Source organism: Anser brachyrhynchus (assembly GCF_964034855.1).
Source record: "Anser brachyrhynchus genome assembly, chromosome: 1".
NCBI classification, from domain to species: domain Eukaryota; kingdom Metazoa; phylum Chordata; class Aves; order Anseriformes; family Anatidae; genus Anser; species Anser brachyrhynchus.
In genome coordinates this window covers 132,219,648-132,242,874 of record NC_137694.1, presented here as the reverse complement: position 1 = coordinate 132,242,874, position 23,227 = coordinate 132,219,648, and the positions used below count along the sequence as shown (strand labels likewise).

The 23,227-nt window shown below is 44.1% G+C and overlaps 1 protein-coding gene across 14 annotated transcripts in view; it reads right to left on the bottom strand.

Annotated features, from left to right (window-relative positions):
* The window catches only part of GPM6B (glycoprotein M6B), a 109,991-nt gene that overhangs the window by 17,971 nt on the left and 68,793 nt on the right, over window positions 1-23,227 (bottom strand). For 4 of the 14 annotated variants that reach the window (XM_080554480.1, XM_080554483.1, XM_080554479.1 and 1 more), the window contains one exon: window positions 6,390-6,509. The exons of 4 other annotated variants lie outside the window; for them this stretch is intronic. In XM_080554480.1, coding sequence (XP_080410606.1) covers window positions 6,390-6,509 — 120 coding nt within the window. Of the gene's footprint in view, window positions 1-6,389; window positions 6,510-10,547; window positions 10,630-13,519; window positions 14,119-23,227 lie in introns of those variants that run through there. 6 more of the 14 variants (XM_080554481.1, XM_080554478.1, XM_080554477.1 and 3 more) reach the window with 6 other exon arrangements.

Below are 23,227 nucleotides of genomic sequence, written 5' to 3'. Positions count from 1 at the left end.
ATGTTCATAAAGCCATCAGTCAGAACAAAGCACGGAAAACATGATGTAAAGAAAGAGTGTCCACAACACCTCCTGGACAGAAAGCCCGCCTGTCCTCTAATGTTCGATACTCCTTCTAGATTGAACTAGTGCCTTGGCGTATCCCCAGTACAAACCACTGATACCCTAAGGCCACTCAAGGTTGCTGTGGTACAAAAAAACAGTGAATAAAGAAAACCAGAAATGGGGTTGGAAAAGCTCTCCATTTCAGGCAACTAAACCTCAAGGTTCCCATGGCCGTTTTCTGAGTTGGCTCCCGCTCTCTTTTCCCTAGAAGTTTCATTTATTCCCCTCACATAAATCTGTCTTCCTTTTCTTAAAGAAGAAGCAATAGGCAACTTTCTTTTTTTTCTTACTGCCTGTAATTTTGTACTGCATTTTTAGAAATCCTGGCATGTGGCACACCTGTCCAATTTACACATGGAAGAAATGACACGACCTCTTCTGCCCCAGAACCACCATCTCTCCTGTGTTCAGCACAGGGCTCAGGAAGCAAGCGCCAAGGAACTGTTTTCACAGCAAGAAGGTTACAAGAGACCCAAGGGAAGAAAAAGCACTCGATAACATCTTAAACGCAGTCATTGCTTGTAAATCAGGTTCATTATTACACATCCACGTGAGCCTGGTGTTGGGATCACTACTCCCAATTCACATATAAAAGTAAGAGGAGAACCCAATACTTTACATTCAGCTCCTCTTTCCCCGGTGCTGAAGATTACCTAATGCCAAGCATGCATAATACCACAGGAGTCTTAAACCACTATGGATCTCTGTCAGAAACTGAACTTTATCTCAATGAAAGCAAATGCCAATTTCACTTTCTGCCACCTACTGTATTTTTGAAAATCTCCTTTCTGAATGGCTTATGCATGCTAGGATGTACAGTTTTGTACCCTACAGCATGATTGACACTTACGGGGGAAGCAGTGAGGGATGTGGGAATATGCCAATACCTCTGAAGCAAACATGGCATTTGCCTCTCTCTTCCTTTCCTGTGTGAGATTAAGACAGTACCTAGCAGTGAGATAAATTCCACTTTCACACCTGTTACCAACAGCTGCTGCCAAGGGTCACCAGCAGCAGTACAATAAGATAAAATATTTAATCTTACAAGGGTCAGTTTAAAGCAAGTGACAAATTTCTCTCCCTGCTTTAACAGAGGCACTAAAATAAAAAGGCTTTGTGTTAAATCACTTGAAAGTCTGTTAAAGCTCTGCTCTTACCTGTTCCTGTTCATCTTAAATGTTACTGATTTACAAAATATGACACAAAGCTAAAACCTTCATTAGCATTTATAATAAATGTTCACTCACCACAGGTATGGTATTAAGTATATTAAACAGACTAAATAAGCGATGAGCTCAAACAGAGCACATCCTGTGTTTTCTTCTTAAAACTCTTCAAGTCCAACCTTTCTAGGAAATTTTGCCTTTTGGTCCTCCCCCTAATTTTGCCTTTTTGTCCTCCCCAAATCAGAAGAATTGCAAAATTAACTTATACTGAAAATGAACTTTTCATGAGAGCCAGTAAGCTTCATGCAATGCTGCTTCAGTCTAGCTAGATCAAGTTGTAAATCAATATATTAGTATGCCTTCTTCAGCAATGTGCACAGCATCTGTGCCAAAGATGATGTGACCTTTGGAGACTACAGCCATCAGGGCTGCCACAAAGGATTAGACCTGAAATCCAACAAGACCACCACTCTCATTCTTCATGGTGGCTAGTGTGAGATGCTTCAAGTGACAATGCGGTGAGATCTGGGGTAGTTTGATCCATCCAGTCAGTCTTAGCCTGATCTCTAATATTTAGGAGCTACTTGAAGGGCTGAAGAGCAAGGTTTAAACCTTGGAGCATTAGATGCTTCCATACTCTTGTGTACCAGACAAAAAACCTTTGCTCTTGTCTCCAGCGCTGGAAGTGGTGCAGTGAAGCCAGAACTGGTGCACACTATGAACAAGCATTTTGGAGCCTGAAAGCACCATTGCAAGACTCCTTTTTAAATCCATGAAGCACTGGGCATCTTTGTGGTACTATATGAATAAAAGTAAGAAGATGGACCTGAATACTCCAGCAAAAATAGAGTAAACAGGATTAAAATAGAGCACTTTTTTTTTTTTTTGGTAATGTAATTAACAACAACAACAAAATCCTTGCAGAGGTTATCAGTGTTCATCAACAGGAAAAGCTGACTGTTTTTCCTTTCATTAAAGAAAACAAAATTCAAATTGGAGAAAAGGCTTTTTACCAAGGCAAGATTTCTCTCTTCTGGATGCTATTAAATGACACAGGGAAGACTCTAAGAACAGACAGCAGTAAACATAACTCCCTTTTTTCATCATCTTAGTCTCAAACGGTCACTTACAGGAAAAAATAAGCATTCCCACTGCAGGAAGCAGCAGGTTAAATTCTAAGACCTGTTTAGTGCCAGCACAGATGATCGGAATGGTCTTTTTTACAGACCCCACCCAATTTATCATCTTCAAATTTATTGAAATGCACACACTCCCCATTTATATCATTCCCAGCCTTCTGCAAGGCTCATTAAGTTCACAGGTGTTCTGAAGGCGTCTCTTTCAGACAGCACAATCTATAAAATGAATCACTATCTCCATGCTCATTGCAAGCACCCATCCCCGGCTGTTTGCTCTCTGACAGCGAGGAGCCAGACTTGCATGGGAAGGGTATTGCCACCCCACGAGGCCAGGGGACAAGAGAATTGCTCTTGCCCGCTTTACTTGCTCTTGCTCAAAGGTCAGGCAAAACATTGTCTGCTTTAATTCATGTCTTCTCTGTTTTATTTTTAGCCTGTGAAACAGTGTAAAGCACACCAGGAGAAATATATTTAATTTATGCTTCGGAAATGCCTTATACTCCAACAGGTATATAGGGGTCCCCTTGAGGATGGATATTTTGTAGTTGTAAGCTACTCCTGGAGAAGAAAAAATAAGTAGATGATTTAAAAAGAGACTTCTCACATAAGGAATAGCTCAAGCATTACTGATAGAAGCTTTGGCATTATTCCTCCTAGAGACTCGTTTTAGTGTTTTGCTATCTAAAGCAGCCCCTTGGGACTCCTGCACAGCCTGAGCATGTGGAAGGGCACATTGATAGAGTTTAAAGGGCAAATTCATTGCACCAGCAAGGGCAGCCTCTGGTCCAAACTGTGCCGTAACTCTCAGCTGATGGACCCTCAGCTCACCACTTAACACGCCTGAAGACATGCCTCCTGCTCACTCTCACCCTGACCTCCCTCCCCTCGGTTCCCCTATTTCGCTTTCTTGGAGAAACAACCAGTAGGGTCAGCATGCGAGAATTTCTGCCTCAGTAGGTGCCAGCCCAGGTGATTACTGTGGACAAGCTCAAGCCAAAGAAGTAAAACGGATGAAGCGATGGGCAGAGTGCCAGAGGTACTCAGATCCAGGAGAGATCCAGGCACACTCGCTGGGAGGGGCACGAAAGCACCTAAGCACTTCAGTGCCATGGCCACTTCATTACTTCTGTGAAACCTTCTGTAAAGACATCTGGGCCTCCCCGATTAAATCATCCTCCAGATCCATCTGGTACTTGGAAGACACCGTTTCTAAAGCTGACTTGACTTTAATCAAAGGTTAATCTTACCTGGAAGACTGGAGTTGTGGGTCTTAGCTCCACCCTTCTGGCAGCTGTAACTCACCTCACCCTCCATCAGCCGTCAGTACATAATTGGAGAGTTAAGACTTTTGCCACACTGGATTTCAGTCACTGCTACAGACTGCTTCCCCAGATGCCTCCTTCTCCAGCTATACAGAAGCAAACACACCTCTCCCCTCCCTAGGGCTGAGGGCCAAAAACAGTCTGCAGGGGAAACTGAGCCTAGTGGGTCTAAGATTCAGAAGGTAAATTCACACTTTCAGAGAGAAATGAGGCTGTCAAGATCTTCTAAGGAGGTTCACCCAGCTGTGGAGCAAGAGGAGCAGTAAGAAACCTGAACTGCAGCTATAGAAGTCCTCTGCCCTGCGGCAGGTGTCCTGCAGGTATTTCCCCAGCTGATTGCCCACCACGCCATTTTCCAAATTTCAGCTTACTTCAGTGAGGGTGCAAGCTGTTTTGGCAAGATGCTCCATGCTTGCGAACCTTCATACGCTCACAGACGGGAGCTGAAACACCTCCCAGCATCTGGGGGAAGGTAGGGAAAAAAGATTCCTATATAGCAAACAATGCCCAACGCCACTGGAAGAATGCCTACAGCTAAGCTTACATCAAACAACCAGTGCTAAGTATTTCTTTCTAGAGACAGAAATGCATCCTGGGGGAAATAAATAAATAAATAAAATTAGAAAATGTTTTAGGCACTTTAAAGGCTCATTAAGCTTGCAGCTTAAGCTCTGAGGATGCCTTGGCTTGAACACTGCAGCAAATATCATGTTGACTCTTACCATTATTGCTCAAGTGTCAGAATAAAGCTTAAAGTGGTTGAAGAGACCGTGTCAGATGTGAAGATCCTGTGAAATCCTGTGGGGATGCCCAAGAGGGGCTCTCCTAGTGATGACCACACTGACACCCACAGTGGAGGCAAGGTAGGAACATCCACATTGCTCCAGCACTCGTGAAATAACACGGCTTGTCACAGCAGCTTGAGCGTGTATCTCTACACTCCAGCCAATGCCATCCAGCAGCAGGGAGACTGCATGCCAGTACTGAAGGGAGGTGTGTTACAGCAGGTGTGTTGTGATTAAAGCCACATTTTCCCTCCCATCTGAGGGAAAGAACAATACTTTCACTGTAGCTAATCCATCACTGGCAGGTTGGTCTTACTCAAGACGTGTTCAGAGCAGTTTTGCTGCTGCCTAGAAACCTTTTAATTTTTTTAAGCGCAGCCACTTAAAGCACCTTTCTTTGAACTGGCATCTCTGGGGCTTGTTTTGGTTTGATTTGCTTTCCATCAGCAAGAACCCTTTCTTCTTCAACCACTCCATGACAAGGCACCGCATTTACCCGAATGTTATTGCGGGAAGCTTCCCAAGGCAGCCTGCTTAGGGATCCATTGCCTCAACAAGGGTTTCTATCCCTATTTTAGGTGCCAGACTCCCAGCTGCCACGACAGAAGGCTGCGAGTCTCCTCTGCGTCCTGGCTCATCCGTGCCAGCACATACGGACATGTTGCAGCTCTGGGGACAGCTGATGGGGCACAAGACCCCGATAACCAGGCACCTGGCCTGCTCCCTCCATGCCCTCTGCCAGCCAGGAAGGCAGCATTCATAATCGATCATCCCTCCCCGCATCTTTTTCCCTTGTACAAAAGATCACACGTGCACTGATCTGAAGTTCTGACGTCTTCTGGCAGCCTCAAGTCTGTCATTGGGTCATTTATCGTAAAATATGGCCAAAATAATATTGATAATTGAAGATGGTAGATGGATGGATTTGCTACCTAAGTACTTGCAAAAGAAAAAAGAAAACAAACATTCTGAATTACATGAACATTTGAATCCTAAGGAACAAACAGGTGTGAATATATAATGGAAGTCAATTGGTGAATGTTTCTCTGCAATTGTTGTTAAAGTCTCTGATGCTGAGGCAGACATCCCCAGCAAACAAGCTGCCATGCACTCTTCAGTCACTAGGCTCCATGAAGAGAAGAGGACTGCTGGATGAAACTAGTTGCAAATGCGCTCCCTGAGCATCTCTGTCCTTCACTGCATTCATTTTCCAATGCCATCAGTCATGTGCTTGACTTCAGATGCCTCTCTGAGATTCTTAAAAACTAAATTTCCCCCAAATCCTTAAAACGAAGCTTTGGGAAAACAAAATATCTTTTTAAGGACTCAAGTCAGATATTGAAACCCCAGGCATGTGGAAACACCAAGCCATTTTTAAAACTTCAGCTTCTGTCTTCAAAAATCTGACATATACACTACTGTTTCTAGCAATGGAAAAATGCGAAGAAAACCACAGAATATTATGTAGGAAACATGTTGTTGAAGACTGATAAACCAGATGTGCTGTCACTGGTTTACTGTCTGTCAATCACTGCATTTGTGGCTGATCATTTGGATAGATTCATCTGCATACAAAAACCGCACTACGTCATCTCATCTGTAAACACTTCTGAAACAATCAGGCAGAACAGTTAACAGGGAGGTATCCCTCACTGCACATCATTGTCTTTCAGGCATTAACAACCAAAATTGAGCGTACGTCAAGTATTCGTGTAAAAGAACTAGATTCCTTACAGGCTTAACAAAGAAAACAAAACAAAACAAAAAAGCAGAAGAACATTTATCTTAAATTGTTAGGACTACTGCAAAGCATTAGGTTTATGCTACCGTTTCTGAACTCTCCGTTCCAGTTTCACCCCGCCTTTTATTTACCTTGAATCCCCAAAGGACTAACATTGCCTCTCAATGCTGGCACATGATGGTACCGGTGTGGCCTTGAACTCCTGTACATCCAGTGGTACCTGCCAATTTCCATTTCTGGTCTGGTGATCACTGCCAATTTTAGGTGGTAAAAAGTCAGTGTCACCAAAGTTTGTAGTTCAGCACTTTCAGTCATTTAACTTTAAAAATAAGAGCCCATAAAAACACGCTGTATTTTCATCACTGAAATGACGTAACTTTACCAAAACAAGGGAGGGGTTGGGGGGAGGGGACAAAGAACAGGGAAATGCTCATACAAATATTAAGAAGTGTTGAACAGCTGAAACTCCAGCTGGGACTTGAATTAAAGACACGGAAAAGGACCCTCTGTTACAGTGGCTGGTCATTCCCCCTCACCCCCCACCCCGTTTCTACCCCTCCTTGTTCATGGCAAGGAATGAAGGAAGACATAGTCATGGCAAACCATGTTATCTGGTTCCTGAAAACTCCAAATCTGACAGAGAGAATGATTAATATCACATGTTGAGACAAGGCAAACACAAGAGCTCATTCTGTTATTTTTTTTACATAAAAAAATATTATATAAATTGTGGGCTTTGTTTCACATAGGCTCTGCTGATTTCCAAAATTCTGGACCAAATAAGTTAAGAGAGGCTTATTCGAGGGTTGGAGGGAACAGGAGCTGTTATCCTTCTCCCCCTGTTTTTGGGGCCTAGAGGGCATTTGGTAAGGACAGGCACAGCATCGACATTTCCCCCTTGCCTCCCTCACAGCACTGCCGGGCTGTCAGGGCAGGACGACCTGGCTGTTCCTTGTAACGCACTGCAGCCCCCTCGGCCCTGGCGAAATGCAAAGGTAATCACCATCCCTGGCCAAAATAAATACGACTTCACAGCATTTCAGTAAGTGGAGGAAGTGATGGTTACAATGTCAAAAAGAAATGTATTGTGAACTAGGTCCAAGGCAAATTTCTGGGGGGTAGGAGCAGGAATGCCATACGTTTTTGGGCTGTGAGGGCCCTGGTCCTTCTCTCAGGCTGCTTTGTTGCTGGTGCGCTGGTGAGTTTGGCACAGCTACATTTGCATATGTCAGAAGAGAAATGTCCTGGCCTCGAATCCAAATGGTGGATCTAGAGGTTTGCAACAGGAATTTGTCCGCCTCCTACATCAGTGAACGATCTCTGGTGCTAAAAGAGCCTCTTGGGTTGACACATGGCACTGATGGCTCAGTAAAGGATAATTCGTGGTTTGCTACTTGTCCCCTCTCCAGTACTCACACACAAACCATCAAGCAGGTACCAGGCAGTCTGTCTTTCCCAAGAGGCATTGCTCGACTTTGCATAGCCTATCCTTCCTCTTAGGAGAGACAAGTGCCACATTTTATGAAGGCAACCAAATTTAGAATGTCTTGAAGCTATCATTCCAAAATGACTGTGCATGCTCAGGAAAACTTCCGTGATGATATCATCTCCTCCTGCTTACACAGGAACAATCCCGCTCATGAGATCACAAAAAAACACCGTAATAATTGAATTTGATACAAACTGGAAAACAACAGCACTGCTTGCTGGTACTGTGTACTGCCTGCCCCCTCCCTTCTCCATCATTTTTTTGAAGCTACTTACTGGACATGAGTAACAGATTCAGATTTTAATAATAATAATAACCAGCTGGCAAAACTTCTGGGAAGAAAAAAAAATTCAATTGCTTTGCAGGAGCATTTAGATCACATCCTTGGCACCACAAAGGTCTTATCTGGCTAGGCCAGAACCCACAATTTGAGATTTCTCTTGTGGCATCTACAAAAACCACTTGCTGAAAGCAGATGATGCTGGCACAGTCACTGCCTACTGTGGGACCAGCATCAAACACTGAAACGTGGAGTTAGCACGCAAACTTAGCAGCATCATTTCTGTAAGTGAAAATAATCTTTTTTTTTTTTTTTTTTAATTAGTCATTTCTGGCTTTGCAAAAACAGGGCTCCTTTCATAGGGTGGTGGTTCAAATTGCATGAAGAATCTCAGTTTTTCCATTGCTCTGCAAAGAGACACTTAGCAGCTGGCCACTTTATGGCCTTCACTGCACGCATGACATGACTCCTGAAGCCAGAGAGTGTCTTCTGGTGACTTCTCTGGGCACCACACAGGACCTTCCATGCTAAATCTCCACCAGGTCAGAAGCCCCATAGGCTTCAGTGGTGTAACAACCACCACACACAGCATAGAAAAAAGGAATTTTAACTCTGTTCCCCAAAAATTCAGATGATGACTGCTTTATATATATTTTTTGTTTTGCTTTGTTTTTTGAGGAACTAACTAATGCAACTAACTAGTTGCATTTCTAGGTGTAGGTGACAATGCTCTCTGTGCACAGCCATGCTCATTAAGGCATCCTGTGCTGGATCCCACGCAGAGCCAGCAGCTACAGTGTTTGTGTGTCACACAGCAGACACGCTGATGGCGACTGGGGCGTTCTACATGCATTTTGGATGAATCATCTCACATGCCTGCAATAAAATTTGCGGTGTCCAATGTCCTCACGCTTGCTGTCTCTAGCATATGGCTTTAGGGGAAACAAACAGTTTGGACTTTCACCTGTGGCAGCCAACGAAGCAGTGTGTGGCCCATGGGAGCAAAGAGGGGGGTTATCACTGGGTCATTTATGATCTGACAGCCTGGTGATATATACTGCACCAGCAGCAGGGCTGGTCAGAAAATGGGGAAAGGCTGGAGAAACAGAATAGGGCTCCCCTCTCCAACTACTCTGCTCCCCTCTCCTGCTGCAGTCTATTGTCCACAGACATCGCCATCTGGGTTTCTTTCCCTGTTACCATATACTGTGGCACATATGTCTAGGTTTTCTGCTTTCATGAGGTCATTCAGGCAAGTATGAGTACAGTCTCTGAGCGTTTTTCAACCCCCTCCTATTTAGAAGCCAAATCCTATTCATTAAAACCTAAATCACTAAGCCTGCCAAATTATTATCCCCAGAATATAGTGTGTCCCAGATTCTCCCTGGACTGGACCTCTTTCTACAGTTATATTCTTCAGGGACTTATACTAAAGCAGTTATTATTTTCTAGGGATCTGAAACACCAATAAACTGTTTGAAACAGGAAAAAATACACAGCATACTAAAAATCTTTAAATGGCTTGATAGCTCTGAAAGTATCCCCTAATGCGCTCATGCAGCGCACTTGAAAACTTTGGCTAATAACTATAACGTATGTAAAAAAGATGATTTTTTTTCAATTTGCTGTAATGAAAAATGCATCTATTGGTGATGCACCAAAATGTCATAAGTTCACTTCACAAAAAGAACTTCACTAAAAGTGCAATAACTGCATGTTAATTCAGGCCTTTCTCAAGTCACACCTTAGCATCTCTGTTCATACTGCAAACACAGTTGCACAGTTGTGTTTAAGAGAAGTATTTTCTTCTTGCTGTTGACTAGCACATACTTACCTAGTTAGAGTTTAATATCGGAAACATTCTTTTGTATTATCATGAATATAATAATCGCAGATCACAGCCATTCCTGTGCACAAGGTTGTCTTGCAGGGAGTATCTTATTAGGCAACAGCCAATTAAAATGAACCACTGACACAGCTGTTCAGGTTGGTTTTCATTATTCCTAAGTATAGCAAATGCAATTTGTACATAGTATGCATCCTTACAAGGAAACTAATTCCAAATATAACAGCTTTCTTCCATGTGTAAATGGTAAATTCACTGTGGCCATCCACAGCTCTGTTTGATTGGTTATTTTTGTTTGTTTTTTCTCTTTTTGGCGTGTGTTGGGGGGAATTTTGCAGCTTGGTAATATTCCTCTTAGTTAAATGAAAAGGGGAACTTCTTGTCTCTGTTGATGTGTATCAGGATCTATATCATTCACTGCTGATGCAAAAAGGCATTTCGTTTTTCTTATTTATTCCACCTCAGTAAATCTGCCTGCCCAGTCCTCACGTTTTGATTTAATTTAATGCCTGCAAGATAAGCCCTGTCATTTGTAATAATTTGTAAACCTTCATCTTTAAAATGCATCCAATCTGTCCTGCAGCCCTGTAAAGGATCCACTAAACATTTTGCTTGAGTGTGCTCATGGTGTTCTCTGATAAGGGCTGCTGATATGCAATGTAAAGCTGACTTGCTTCTTATCTCCATCAACATGGGCGTTGTTCCATTTCCAATTAAAAAACTGGGGCAGCAGCCACTCATCTGGGTGCAGAGGAACAAATGCCTGATAAGCACTGAATCCAACAGCTGGGCAGTATCATTGCCTGAATCAGGCAGGGGACTTGCAAAAAACCTTATTAAAATACAAAGCTGGAATTCACATACAATTCAGCAAACTTTGGAAATGTAACTAAGATCAATCTTTTTCCTTTACCAGACTGTAAATATTCATAAAGCACATTAGCTTGCATAAATTGCCTCAATTATACTGCAATCCAAAATAGCAGGCCTTCCACATTTGCCACAGGGATGGGAAACGCAAACTGGTACCTACGTGGCACCTCTCTCCAGTTGTGACTGTATGAAGTGCTCGAACTCAAAGCAGACTTGGCTGCACAGCCTCAGTGCCTGGGTGGTTTTGTTCCCCTCTGTTCCCCTCCGGAGTACAGGAGTTTACATAGATAGCATGCAATCGTATCCTCATTTCCTCAAAGTATTTGCATTTGGCAGTGCAAAGCACCCTGCATGTGGACCTGAATATCCAATGTGAAGTGCTCGGGATCTTTTCTTGCTCAGTATTAGCAATAACGACCTCTCCTTGGACTTTCCCATTCACTTCTGGAAGGAACAGTTAAAATACTGTGTGACAGCTCTTCCATTGCTCCAAGCTGCCATAGTTGCCTTGCAACCACTGAGCTTAGGGCTTTTCATAAAGGGCAGTTATTGCAGTAAGCTCAGGTGTGATCTAAGAGGAAGAAAGAGGTGTTGCCAGCCTCGCAAGCCTTTCAGACGGGAGATCCAGTCCCCTTTTGAAGAGGTCAGTTGCTGTTTTGCACATCCAAACAAAGCAACAACATTTTCCAGGAAGTTTCTCCACACAAAGAAAAAGCCCATTTTTCACCACAAGGGCTGCTGGTGAAAAAGCCCTTTTGCAGAAGCCTGCCATTTCCCCAAGGCACCTGATGCCTGCTGAGCCCATCTGAAACCCGGCTGGACTACACAGTCTTAGCATGCTGGAACATCTGCCCCTCAAAAGCCTAGCAAACCCGAATATGCCTCCTCCATCAGCAAGCATTTCATGGCAGTAACTTCTCATGGGGACCTGGGCTATTTTGCTACCGAAACTAAAAGTAGCATCGACTGTTTCAGCTTTCTCCATTTTAATTCGCTGTGAAACGTATTTGGAAGTTAACTGAATGGAAATAAAGAGCATAATGTGGGAGACCATGTGTTACTTTCAGAAATTAAGGAACTGTCATGAACAAAGCCCTGAAGTGTTACATAAACATACCTATGTAACATAGCCAAAGTATGAAATTATCACAGAAAAGCCAGGAAATGGTGGTGAAATTAAGATAGGAAATTCCCCAGGCTGCATCCTACGAAAACAACAGATCAACCACCTTGACTTGGTAACAGATTTACTGTTCTACATGTTGTGCTTTCACCCTTGCCAAAATAAAAGGAGAAACTATAAACTCATCCTAAACACTCTCAGCAACACATTTTGTTTTGCACAGCTGCTAACGCATAAAGATAACTTTGGTTTCTATTGTTGTGAGTTCTAACAGTTTAAAAGAAACTCATCAGTCATAAGAAAAGAAATCGCTGTAGTTTTTAAAGAATTATCTATGAGCTCCAGGTGGGTTCATAGCCAAGGTATTTAGGACATTTTGTATATTAATTACTCAAAAACTGCAGCGAGGTGGGTTACTGCCCACATACACTAATGGTTTTCAGAGTTTAATCTCTCATCAGTGGAACTCCTTTTGTGAAATCCCTAAGGGATTATATAGTACTCTGTCTAATCACTTGACAAATTTCATTTACTTGAAACTGAAGCTAGGTTTGAATTATACAAAGTATGTAGGAGGGATCAGATTCAAAGCAGCAAAACAGAATCTGGTACTGGACGGTATCAGATTTATCATTACGTTCGTATCTGAACTGTTTAACAATAAATGAAACGATTTTCTTAGTGAAACCTATTAGTTGTGTGTCAGCTGTATATGCCTATGAGATACTCAGATTGCTTACAAACAGCACACAACATAGCATGAATAGCATGAATCGTTTAAAAAGGCAGTGGAAATTTTACTAATTTTGTATTATTTAGCAAAAAGCTTGTTGCTATGACCTGTACAATAGCCTGCTACACTATAAGGAGAGATTTATTTGGCACAAATTACATGATGCAGAAATAAAATGGTCCTTGGGTGGCTGCATCTACCACCCCCTGAAGTTGAGCCCTCCAGACCAAAAGCATCACCTGTACCGCTGGGACGAGCGGAGCACCTCTCCCATGCACTGCCACCTCCCTGCTGCACAACGGCTACCACCAGCTTGTTTTCTCCATTAAAGAGCAATTCTCGGTGGTTAAACACATCCCGAAACCTAACACTGTGAAACTCATGGCATTATTCTCCATTTCCAGAGAGCAGGCAAGTCTCCACATGAACAAAATCTGCCAGAAGACACCACAGAAAATGAAAGGGAATTTAAAATTAAGAGTAGCAAGCTAGCTAGAGGAAGGTTGTGCGATACTGGAGGCTCCTGTATGTTCCTATAGCCGAGGTCTCCCGCACTGCCAAGCCCCGCTACACGGCGGGTCTCGGTGGAAACGCCGGGTTTCGGCTCCGAGAAGGACACGCAAACACACAGCCACACGCTCCCTCCAAACCAAATTCACCAAAGCCTATCAGGGACGCAGCAATGACAAGACTTCTTTTACAGAAAAAAATCATTTCTGGTCCGCTCAGGAAAGGCTGAGAGCAACCATACGCTCAGACAGACGGACAGACCGCCGCTCCATCGCCGCGCTGCCGAGCCAGCAGATGCGCTAAGGGTTTCTTGAGAGCCCTTCTGAAAAGTGACCCAACTGGCCTGAACCTCTCTCAGCGCCCTCAGTGAACGGATTTAAACAGGCTATTGTTCGACCCCCGGGTACCTTTTTTCTCTTGGCTTTGTTCTGCATTTTCCTCCGCTGCAGTTTCCATGGCTGGCTTCATACCATCCACCAAAAATGCCGCCCCCCCGCCCCCCCGGCACAGGCTCTTTCTCCTCGCCTCCTTTCGCGCTCCCTTCCGTCTCCTATTGAGGGCGGCGGTGACGGAGCGCCTCTGTTCTCCCTCCCGTGGATCACAGCCCCTTCCACATCGCCCAGGCTCTTGTCAGCTTCGATTTCGCTCTGCTCACTGGCCCGCCCGGCGCCGTGCCAGCCACCGCTCCACCGCACGTCACCGCCGGCCCCGGCTATAAGAGAGCCCCCTGCACCCCTTCCCCGCTCCCTGGCATGGGGGAACCGCTCCCCTGCGCCGAGCGATGGGGAGGGGAGAGGAGGGTGAGGAAGAAAGGAGCCCCCCCCGGAGGGGAGCGCAGGCCGGGGCACGGCCGCAGGGCTCGCTTTCCCGTGGGACCCTGTCGCCACGCCGCGCATTTTGATTTATCCCGCGCGCCCCCTGCCCCCGCGAGGGATGGGGGGCGAGGGGTCGGTGCTGCTCGTTTGCTCCCCTGGCCGAGCGAGTCCCGCTCACACGAGGCAAAAGCACGTAGGGGAGAGGAGTACGAGCAAGGGCGCCTGTATCTGTAAGGAAAATCTAAATTCTTTCTCTGACTCGTGAGCACAATGGAAAAAAAAAAAAAAAGAAACATAAAAATCACAGCAGGCAGAAAGGAGACAAGCTAAAGTGGCCTAAAATGTGTGTGCAATAGTGTAAAGGATGAAATGTTAAAAAAAAAAAAAACAACATGGCTTGGGGTTATAAAAGTATGCCTGCCATTCGAGACCTAAAGCTACGCACAGAAATGAGTGCATCATCGCCGCGAAGGCCGGGTGCGATGGCTGCCCTCCATGCAGCGCAGCCCGTGGCATGGCACCAAACTGGCTCTGCACGCAGCAAAACCAGGCTGCAGCCGTGCTGCTCTGCACGGGGCCACCTCAGGTGTTCCCCAGCCTGCTCCGGGGAGCCAACGTGCACAGGGGTGTTACTCAGCCTCCAAATCCCAAGCCGACACATCCAAGGCACCGTACTGAGGCTCATGAGCCTTGCCCACCACTCTGCTCATCTCAGCGGCCTCACGGTGTGCCACGCTGCACAGGGTGGCTGTACCCAAATGTACCCCTCACTGCGTGCAGGGTGATGGAGCAACCAAGGAGCGATGGTCTTTTTGCTATCTGGCAGGTTTCAGCACTGTAGAGCCTCTGCAGCAGATCCTGCAGGCTGCAAAAGCGCCAAGAAGATTCAGCGAATGCTGAAGATGTTAAAACCTACACGCTGCATGTTCCATATAGCGGATTCAACCAAGAGAGTGGGAAGAGGGAAGCAGGCCAAGGATTTGTAGCTGCAATTCAGCCTTTTCTGACTGAAGTTACTACACCCACAATTTAGCTGTGCATTTTTATTTCTATAGATGTCTACTGAAAAGCACAAAAAACCTCAGACCCTTTAGAGAAAGTTCCCTTCTTTTACAAGAAACCAGTGCACAAATCTCTCCTCCCTCACCAGTGTCACCACAGCAGCAGCTGAGCAGTAATGCCCAAAGCAAAGTAACAAGTGCAGCATGCCCCAACCCCATTGCCAAGAGGTCTTGTGCTCCTCACCCATCCTAAGACTTCACAGCACAGCACCAAAACTTGATGCCAGGCATTTGCCTAAAAAAACTTTCTTGGAGTCCAGGAAGAGCCTGTGCTTGAAGCTCACATCTCAGCAGAACGTCTTATGAGCAGGATGAGCCTAATTTGTAGAGGAGATGAAGTTTCCACAGGAACCCATGTGCAAGGCTCTTGCAGGCAGCCAGATCAGCAGCCCCATCAGAAACCTCACCCCAGGTGCAAGGCTTATTTCACCAGCCTGCTATAACAAACACATAGCAGTCCATACACACCAAAATCCCTGCCCCAACGAGACCACATAATGCAAACATGCTCCTTCAAGGAAGCAGCCGAATGGTGAAACCGTAGGTAACATGTTTGCTACATTGTTTTAACCATTACTAAATGTTTTTCAAATTCTGCAGCCAGAAAGGAAAAAGAATTTGGGATAATGATTATGCAAAGTAAATCTTCTATATAGTGTGTTTCTTCCCAGCATTTACCATCAGTAAGATTGAAAATACATTGTGAACACACCCTACTTGCTGAAAGTCACATTGATTTTAGCCATTGGTCAAAACAATTGACTGTTCCTGACACTGAAATTCCTTTCTTGGAACTTCTCATCATTCAGTCTGTGCTTCTGGAAGCTCACAACTGTGACAGGCTATACCTCAGTTTGTTAATGACCTTCACTCACTTTACAAGGTAAAATAATTAAAGGATTGAAACCTCACTTCTGACTACCCAAGGTTACAAAAACCCTGTTCAGAAACTAATCTGTGTTATAGTGTTAATACACTGAAGTAGTATAATGCACAGAAAATACAACTGTCACCTGGAACTTCCTTTCTTTAAACAGAAAATACATTCAACAGAATCTTTGGTTCTGTCCTTGAAAGAAACCCTTTACCAAACCCCTTTCTCTCTGTCAGTGACACCTACTCCTTCAAACAACTGCATGCTTTCCCTCTGGCAAGCAGATTTTGTTGGGCAGGCTCGGGACTTTTTAATGATGACAGAACTAAGAAGCCAGGAGAATATTTTCCCCTACTTTCTCCTAGGATATCCCCTTCAACAAAAAACAAGTAATGCAGAAGTAAGTGCATGGTACCAAAACTACACAAGATCTTGAAATGATCTTGAAATGAAGACTTCAGAGGCCATAAACCTAAACTATTCGGAAGCATTAATTCTACTAAATCATCCTCTAAAAGCTCTAAGTGATGCATGACTGCACTGTTCTCCCCCACTGTTTACTGCTTTCCAGGTTGCTGGAATGTGTGATGGGTTTTATGTACTTATCATCTTAAGCCATTTCTTAATCTTGCTCCTTGTCCCCTCATTGGTAAGCACAACAGTTAGAACAAACCATAGGCTATTTCCTCCAGTACTAGCACGAGTGTGGGTCTTGCACATCACGTGTTAATCTCAGCAAGTTATCTCCTCCATCACCCCCTCTCCAAATCAGATATATCATTCTCATAATGCACGATCAAACTGGGAGACATCAAGTCTATGTCTATGACAAAATGGCAAAAGACAATGACACAATGGTAGAAAATTACAAAAACAAACAAAAATTTTAAAGACTGATACTTAGCAAAAAGCTGCTGTACTGATCAGGCTGATTTAGATAACCCGTGACCAGGAAAGTTGACTAGTTGCATTTTAGGAGTTCAGCCCAGCATTTTGTTTGCAGACCAAAATAAAAACGAAAATGAGAGGAAGGGCAGAGCAGTAAGGGATTCTGCTGCTAAAGCACATGTCCTTGGGGAAAATCATTCAGACCTGGGGAAAGTAATTCAGAATCCTAACAGACAACACAGCTAAAACGCACAACCAGACCCCATGAAGAACAGCAATGGAGCAAAATATGTGAAGGCACTGCAGACCAAGTGACATTCATACAAAATAGCATTAAAGAGGTTTTGATCTATTTTATCTAGCTTAAAAAATAAAAAAATAAAAAAACACATTTAATCATTTTGCTCAGTCAAGTAAAGCAGTACAATTGCATGGGTTAAAATGATATTAAAAATCCAATTCCATTCATGTGTCAATTCTGTCAAACATCTATCTTTAATGTCACTGAATCTAGTTTACATTCCTGAAGGCTAAAGAGCTCTATCATAAGCTAGGGAAAATTCTTTAGAAGGTTTAAGGAGATGAGCACATTTTTTGCCATTTCTACAAAGCCTTCACAGAGCTGTAATAAAGAGTGTTCCCAGATAGTTCAAGAACAATTTCAGATCACCCTATGAGATTTGAGATTCTGAAGTTAAAATTCAGAGGCTGTTCCTCAGACTACACTGACGTATTCCAAACAACTAATTTTAAAGACAACTTGTAGTGTGCATGCTTTAGAAAATATGCAAAAATATTCAAGAGAAGGAACAAATACACATACAGCCACTTGGTGTGTCTCAGTATAACTGCTCACGGTCAGACCTGTTTTAGAGCAGTTACCTAGGCTCGAGTATAAAACCCACTCTGAATGCTTATGCAAAAGCCAGCAAATTTTCCATGTGGATGAAATTAAAGCATGAAAACAGGCTTTTAGTTGTGCAGCAGTCATGTACCTGGCAACTACTTTAAAAAAAAGTCTGGGACCCATTCTTCAGACATATTAGATTACTAGGAAAATGAAATCCTAATTAGTGATCTCATGAACAAATAATGGTGGAAAAAAACTGCACTTTTACCACATCACAAAATACAGACTATTAAAAAAATATGAGCCTGGACTGCAGTTTAGGGATCTCAGTCTTGGATTTCTGTGTAGGGGCAAAACTGAAGGCTTAAGCCTGGAGAGTAGTTATCTTTGCAACCTAAGGCAATGCTGAGTTCACTGATGCAGGTGGCCCAGGAGGGTGGGTGAAGCTTAACAGTGTGAAGGTGCCAGTCCTGCGACCTCCTTCATGAAGCCACGTGAAGATGGCAATGACTGCTGCCAAGCTAAATGCCTGGCAGCAAGCAGGCGGGCAAAGGAGACGTTGTTCGGTTGTTGGGTTTCATGCATTTCTCTGGCTGGCCTGCTAGCTTCCAGCTGGACTGCAGCTTTGGCCCATTGCAATCATCGCCACTGGGGAGAATCACAGGCAGGAAACAGCCTGAACCAGAACACAGACGGATGGCTTTATTTGGAACATAAAGGAAAAAAGAATACCATAAAGATTGAATAGGTGGTTCTAAATGGCTTTTCCAGTAGCTAAGCCTTGGACAGTCTCAAGACCTAGTCTCAAAAAATAATCAAACGGCAGAGATGTGAAAGCTACCAAAGACAAAAGCCCAAAGAGCTACAATCAAGGTCAAAACGAAAGCAAAAGTAGATGATGTTCTTATAAGCAGCTGGAAAATCCATTTCTGCTTATGAGAGGCAGGCAATAACATGTAAGTAATTTAAAAAATGATAGATATTTGCTAGTTATTATTTCTTTATCCAAAGTAATGACTTTAATACCTTTATTTTTTTTGGGGGGGGGGGGGGGTTGGGAGGGGGAGTAAGAACTGTAGGCATTTGAGAACAGACTGGAAAAAATAATTCAGAACCCTGGGAGATAGAACATGGGAATCTCAACCACACTGAAGACTTTTGGGGAAAAGCAGTACAAATAAAAAAGGCTACATTTGAAATTAACCTGGAAGTAACATCACCTCCTGCACTCCTCTGTTGCATAAGTGCCTGGAGCAGCACCACGCTCTTGGCAAGCCAGAGCCAGAACCATGCTGACAAACTGGAGCCTATTTACACAACAGCTGGAAGAGCGCAGAAATGTAGAAACAGTTCAATGAAAAATTAAGAGAAAGTAGGAAAATCCTCCCTACACAGAATATAAATAAATATTAAGAAGGGAAAAACCACTTTAACATAATTAAAAGAGGATGCAGTTGAAAGGGAAAACTCTGACTAAATTTCAGGCAAACTTCCTGACATCAAACAAGCCTCTAAAGGAAGCAATGAAATCTTCTCTCCTATGGGACTTTTAAAACTAGTAGACAGAAATGTAATGGATATTCTGAAGAGATGAGAGAGACTGGCTGCACATACTGCCCACTGTAATAGACATTCAAATTGTATTACAGGCTGGGCAGGTATCGCCTCATAGTCACTCACATCCTTCAAACAGTGAAAACAAGTGCAGTCACATCCTTACTCTCACGCATTTCCGGGATTCAGCAGACACCACCTGGGGATGACAAAGACTATGAAAAAAACAAAAGCAAAGACAACCCAATATTTCTTTCAGAAGCAGCTTTCATTCAGCATGCACAATTCAGAGCACCAGCCCTGACAGTCATCTTCAGCTTCTCCTCCAGCTCAACAATTTCATGGCAGCATGCAGAGTTTCCTACAAGTGTAATGTATGGCAGGTTTCAAATGCTTTAAATTTAAAATTAGGCAGCAAACCCAGGCTTTGAGTTATTCAACCATACATATATTTTCCATTCATGCAGCAGCAACATCCTCACATACATAACTAATATATGAAGCCCTTCAACGGTGCTTCAAACACTTTTATGATTCCTCCCTCATTTTGAAGGCTAGGTTCTTTATTTTGGCACACATCTCACCTTTTTTGTGCTCTCTGTCACCTTCACAACAGAGGGGGGGTTCTCAGCTGTCATTTTTGCTTCTTTATCCCTCTGCCTTGAGCCATGCATTCAGCAGCAGGAATGCTGCAGTGCAGCAGGAAACTGATACACTCGCATCCTTTGTCTTCACCCCCTTAATTCTGTGCCTTGAGGACAATCCAACCTACTCCTCTTTTGCTGTGAACCCTTTCCTCCAATACTGTTGCCAAATCCTGCTGCCATCTCAGAAGACTAACGAGAATTCGTTAATATTTGGACATACTGAAATTGCATTGTAGATGCTTAAGTCACACTTGCTACCATACCTACATTGTCTCTTGTGCATGTAGAAGAGCTATTTCTACTGGAGTAGTAGAAGGCAGCATAGGTGTCATTATAACACATTCCCACTAATAAACTGCTTAGTCTCAAAACACAAAAGTTTGCAGCAGAATTAGTATTGGGAGGCTATGAGTTGATTTTTTTTCCACTATCTATCTATAAATAAATTGAAACTTCACTGAGTTCAGCCTTGACACAAACTTATTCTTCTGCTCCGCAAAGTTGGATTTCATCAGACAATCCTGTGTTAACTTTACATCCAGTTCTGATTTTGAAAATTGCCCTCCCACTCTTTGCATAGACTTCAGCATCCCACCTACAATCTCTCATCTATTCAGTGCTCGTTTTGTTCTTCAGTCTTGGCCTCAGTCCAGTCTTTTCACAAAGCGTTGAAAAAGCAGAGAAGTATAAAGGAGCACAAAACCCGGCTGCTCCCCAGAAAGAAACAGAGGCACTCATTATAAAACATACCCCACATTGGAGGGGCGTGGGGAGAGACAGGGGTGAAGATGCCTCCTGAATTTCCTGAGGGATAGCATGCAGGATTCATATAGATATGTGTGTATGCAGAAACCATGTGTGTGTATACATACATGCATGAAGAAAACATGCACATGATTGTGCACATTTCTGTTGAGCAGAAAACCTTATCACTATCATTAGAACCACAATGAAGAGCAAAAAATAATTTACAGAGCCATGCAGGAGGTATTACACCTGACAGTGAATGCACAACCAAGCAACATCACATTTCCCCAGTCTCTTCCACATAAAGGCTGGAGAGCACCAATAGAGGTCCCTGCTCCCCCCTGTGTAGGACTTTGCTTCTCTTGCTCCAGGCAGAGACAGAGAGGGCTGTGTGATCCCAAGTCAGACCAGAGTTTGTGGCAGAGCTGAGCCATAAGGTGAGAGCACTGACTGAGAGCCCCTGCCGCGTGCTACCTCAGCATCCCGGGCTGAGACTGGCCCCACCAACACTGGTCTCAGCCACTCCTCACTCCAAGACATTCATGGATTATTGGGCAGTCACATGTCAATGTTTTAGAAAAACTCACCTAAATCCAGCAGTCAAAATGTTGACATAAAATAAAGCATTAAAATAATGTCTGGTATGAGGTATTCAGTGTCTAAAGTTTCAGCATCTTGTAAGTCACTTACCATAGCTGTGTTGCTGCTACTGAAAATTCCCATTCCAGTGTAATTAAACTGTACTTTGGGATCCTGGCCTGGTTATGCTTTGTGGCCATGGACAGCCTGTTGAATTGCAAATATATCTTCTGTTCTCATACAAGACATTGGTCATGAAGCCCTCGGTTAAGATGCCAACTAAAGTCTTCCCAATTAATCCCCACACTCTTTGCGAGAGCAGATATCCTCATTAGGAGAGCGGTAGGACATTAACAAGTACCACTTTGAGGGTGTCCAATTAACTCATCCGCTAAATATGTGCCAGGCAACCCCGACCAGCCCTGCTTTCCCAATCCCCTCTTTCTAGCGGCCCCGAATTGGGAGCCCTGTCATGTATAATGCGAGGGCTCTTTCTGTGCTCCACAAAGCCTTCGAGACAGCCACTGGTGGGCAACAAACGGCAGCCCCTGAAGTGTTTAACAGGGCTTTCACTGGCGCGCTCAGAAAGTTAAGTGTGCACTCAGGGAGCTCGGCGTAATGAAAAAAACACCCACCGTCCACCTCATAAACAGCGCAGGACTTAACCTTCCAACAAGGAGCGCGTTTGGGGCTCCGTCTGGATCATGTCATGCCTCCATTTTGCCGAATCTCGGCGGTGGGTGATCCTGCATACAAAGCGAGCTCCGAGACAAAAGAGCTATAGGGTGAGCTAAGGACAAAGTAGCGGCTCTCAGCCTGAATTCCCAGAGAGGCTGTCAAGCAAAATCCCTTTGCCAAGGCAGGATTATTCCCCACAGTATACGTTTCCAACACTTTGTCTCCCCTCATTTTTAGGCATGGTGAGCTGGTGGCCTCTGGGTGGCCTAGCGGCGGAGCTGCCCTGCGGCCTGGCCATTCCCCACGGCCTTGGGATGTTTCAAAGCTCGACACAAAGGTGGGCTGACACAAAGGCCAGTGGTGGCCTCACATGGCCAGGCTCCCTCTGCAGCCCACAGAGGAGCAGCTCCTCCAAAATGAGCTGGGGGTGGATCCCTGACTCCGGATCCTCGGGTCCTGCTGCACTGGGCCCTTCCAAAAAACACCCAGACCCTCTTCTGAGAGACCCTGCCCTGACACTGCCTAGTCACATCCCTGCTTTCCAATTTCTTTCCAAACACAACCTTCATTTGGTTTAAGCAGCTCAACACCATAATTTCAGCACTTTGTCGTGAGTCAGATTGAAATTCATTTAGCATCGAGTTTTCTCGACCTGTTCCTCGCATCATTTCCATCCCACTTTATTTCTGTTCTGTAGGTTTCAGCACATTTGTAACGGTCTCTCTTGCACTCAGAGCTTCCCAAGTGTAAACACTAAGCATCATCATCATGTGTCTGCTCTGGAGACCCTTGCGTTAGTGATACAAAGTGGCACTTGAGTATTTTTGCTCTCAGTAGTACTATAGACACATCATACATCTCTCTATCACCACTCCTGACTCCCAAAGTGCCATCATCTGCTCCGCTGCTCTGCGCCATTTGGAGAGGAAAAGGATGGAGCTAAGGGACCAGCCAAAGGGAAAAAGGATGTCTATACAGAAAAAAAAAATACTTGAAAAAATGGAGAAAAGCACAAGGCAGAAACAACAGACAGGCCTCTGGCTAAGATGTTCTCTTTGGTCTGCAGGAGAAACCGTGTTTCTGTATCAGAAAATGTACTCTGGCGAGCGTGCGCCCACTGTCCTGGAGGTGACCAAAGGCAGGTTGCTCAACAGGGACACAGGTCTCCCCCTCAATGCAGTTCACAGGCTTGCCCACAGGCTGCAGAAAAAGATCTCAGCTTCTTAAGCCTAACCAAAATCAACCAGTCCCATCTGCCTGTTCACAAGTTTAGCAATATAGCTAAGAGACTGAAGACCAACCTCCACTTTAAAAGTATTTCTAAGGAAATAATTCCAGCCGTGGTCCTCAGCAGTATTTAAACTAATTGTTTCTTTGATCGTAGCATATATTTCTATTGCAGATGGAACATCACCAGATTGC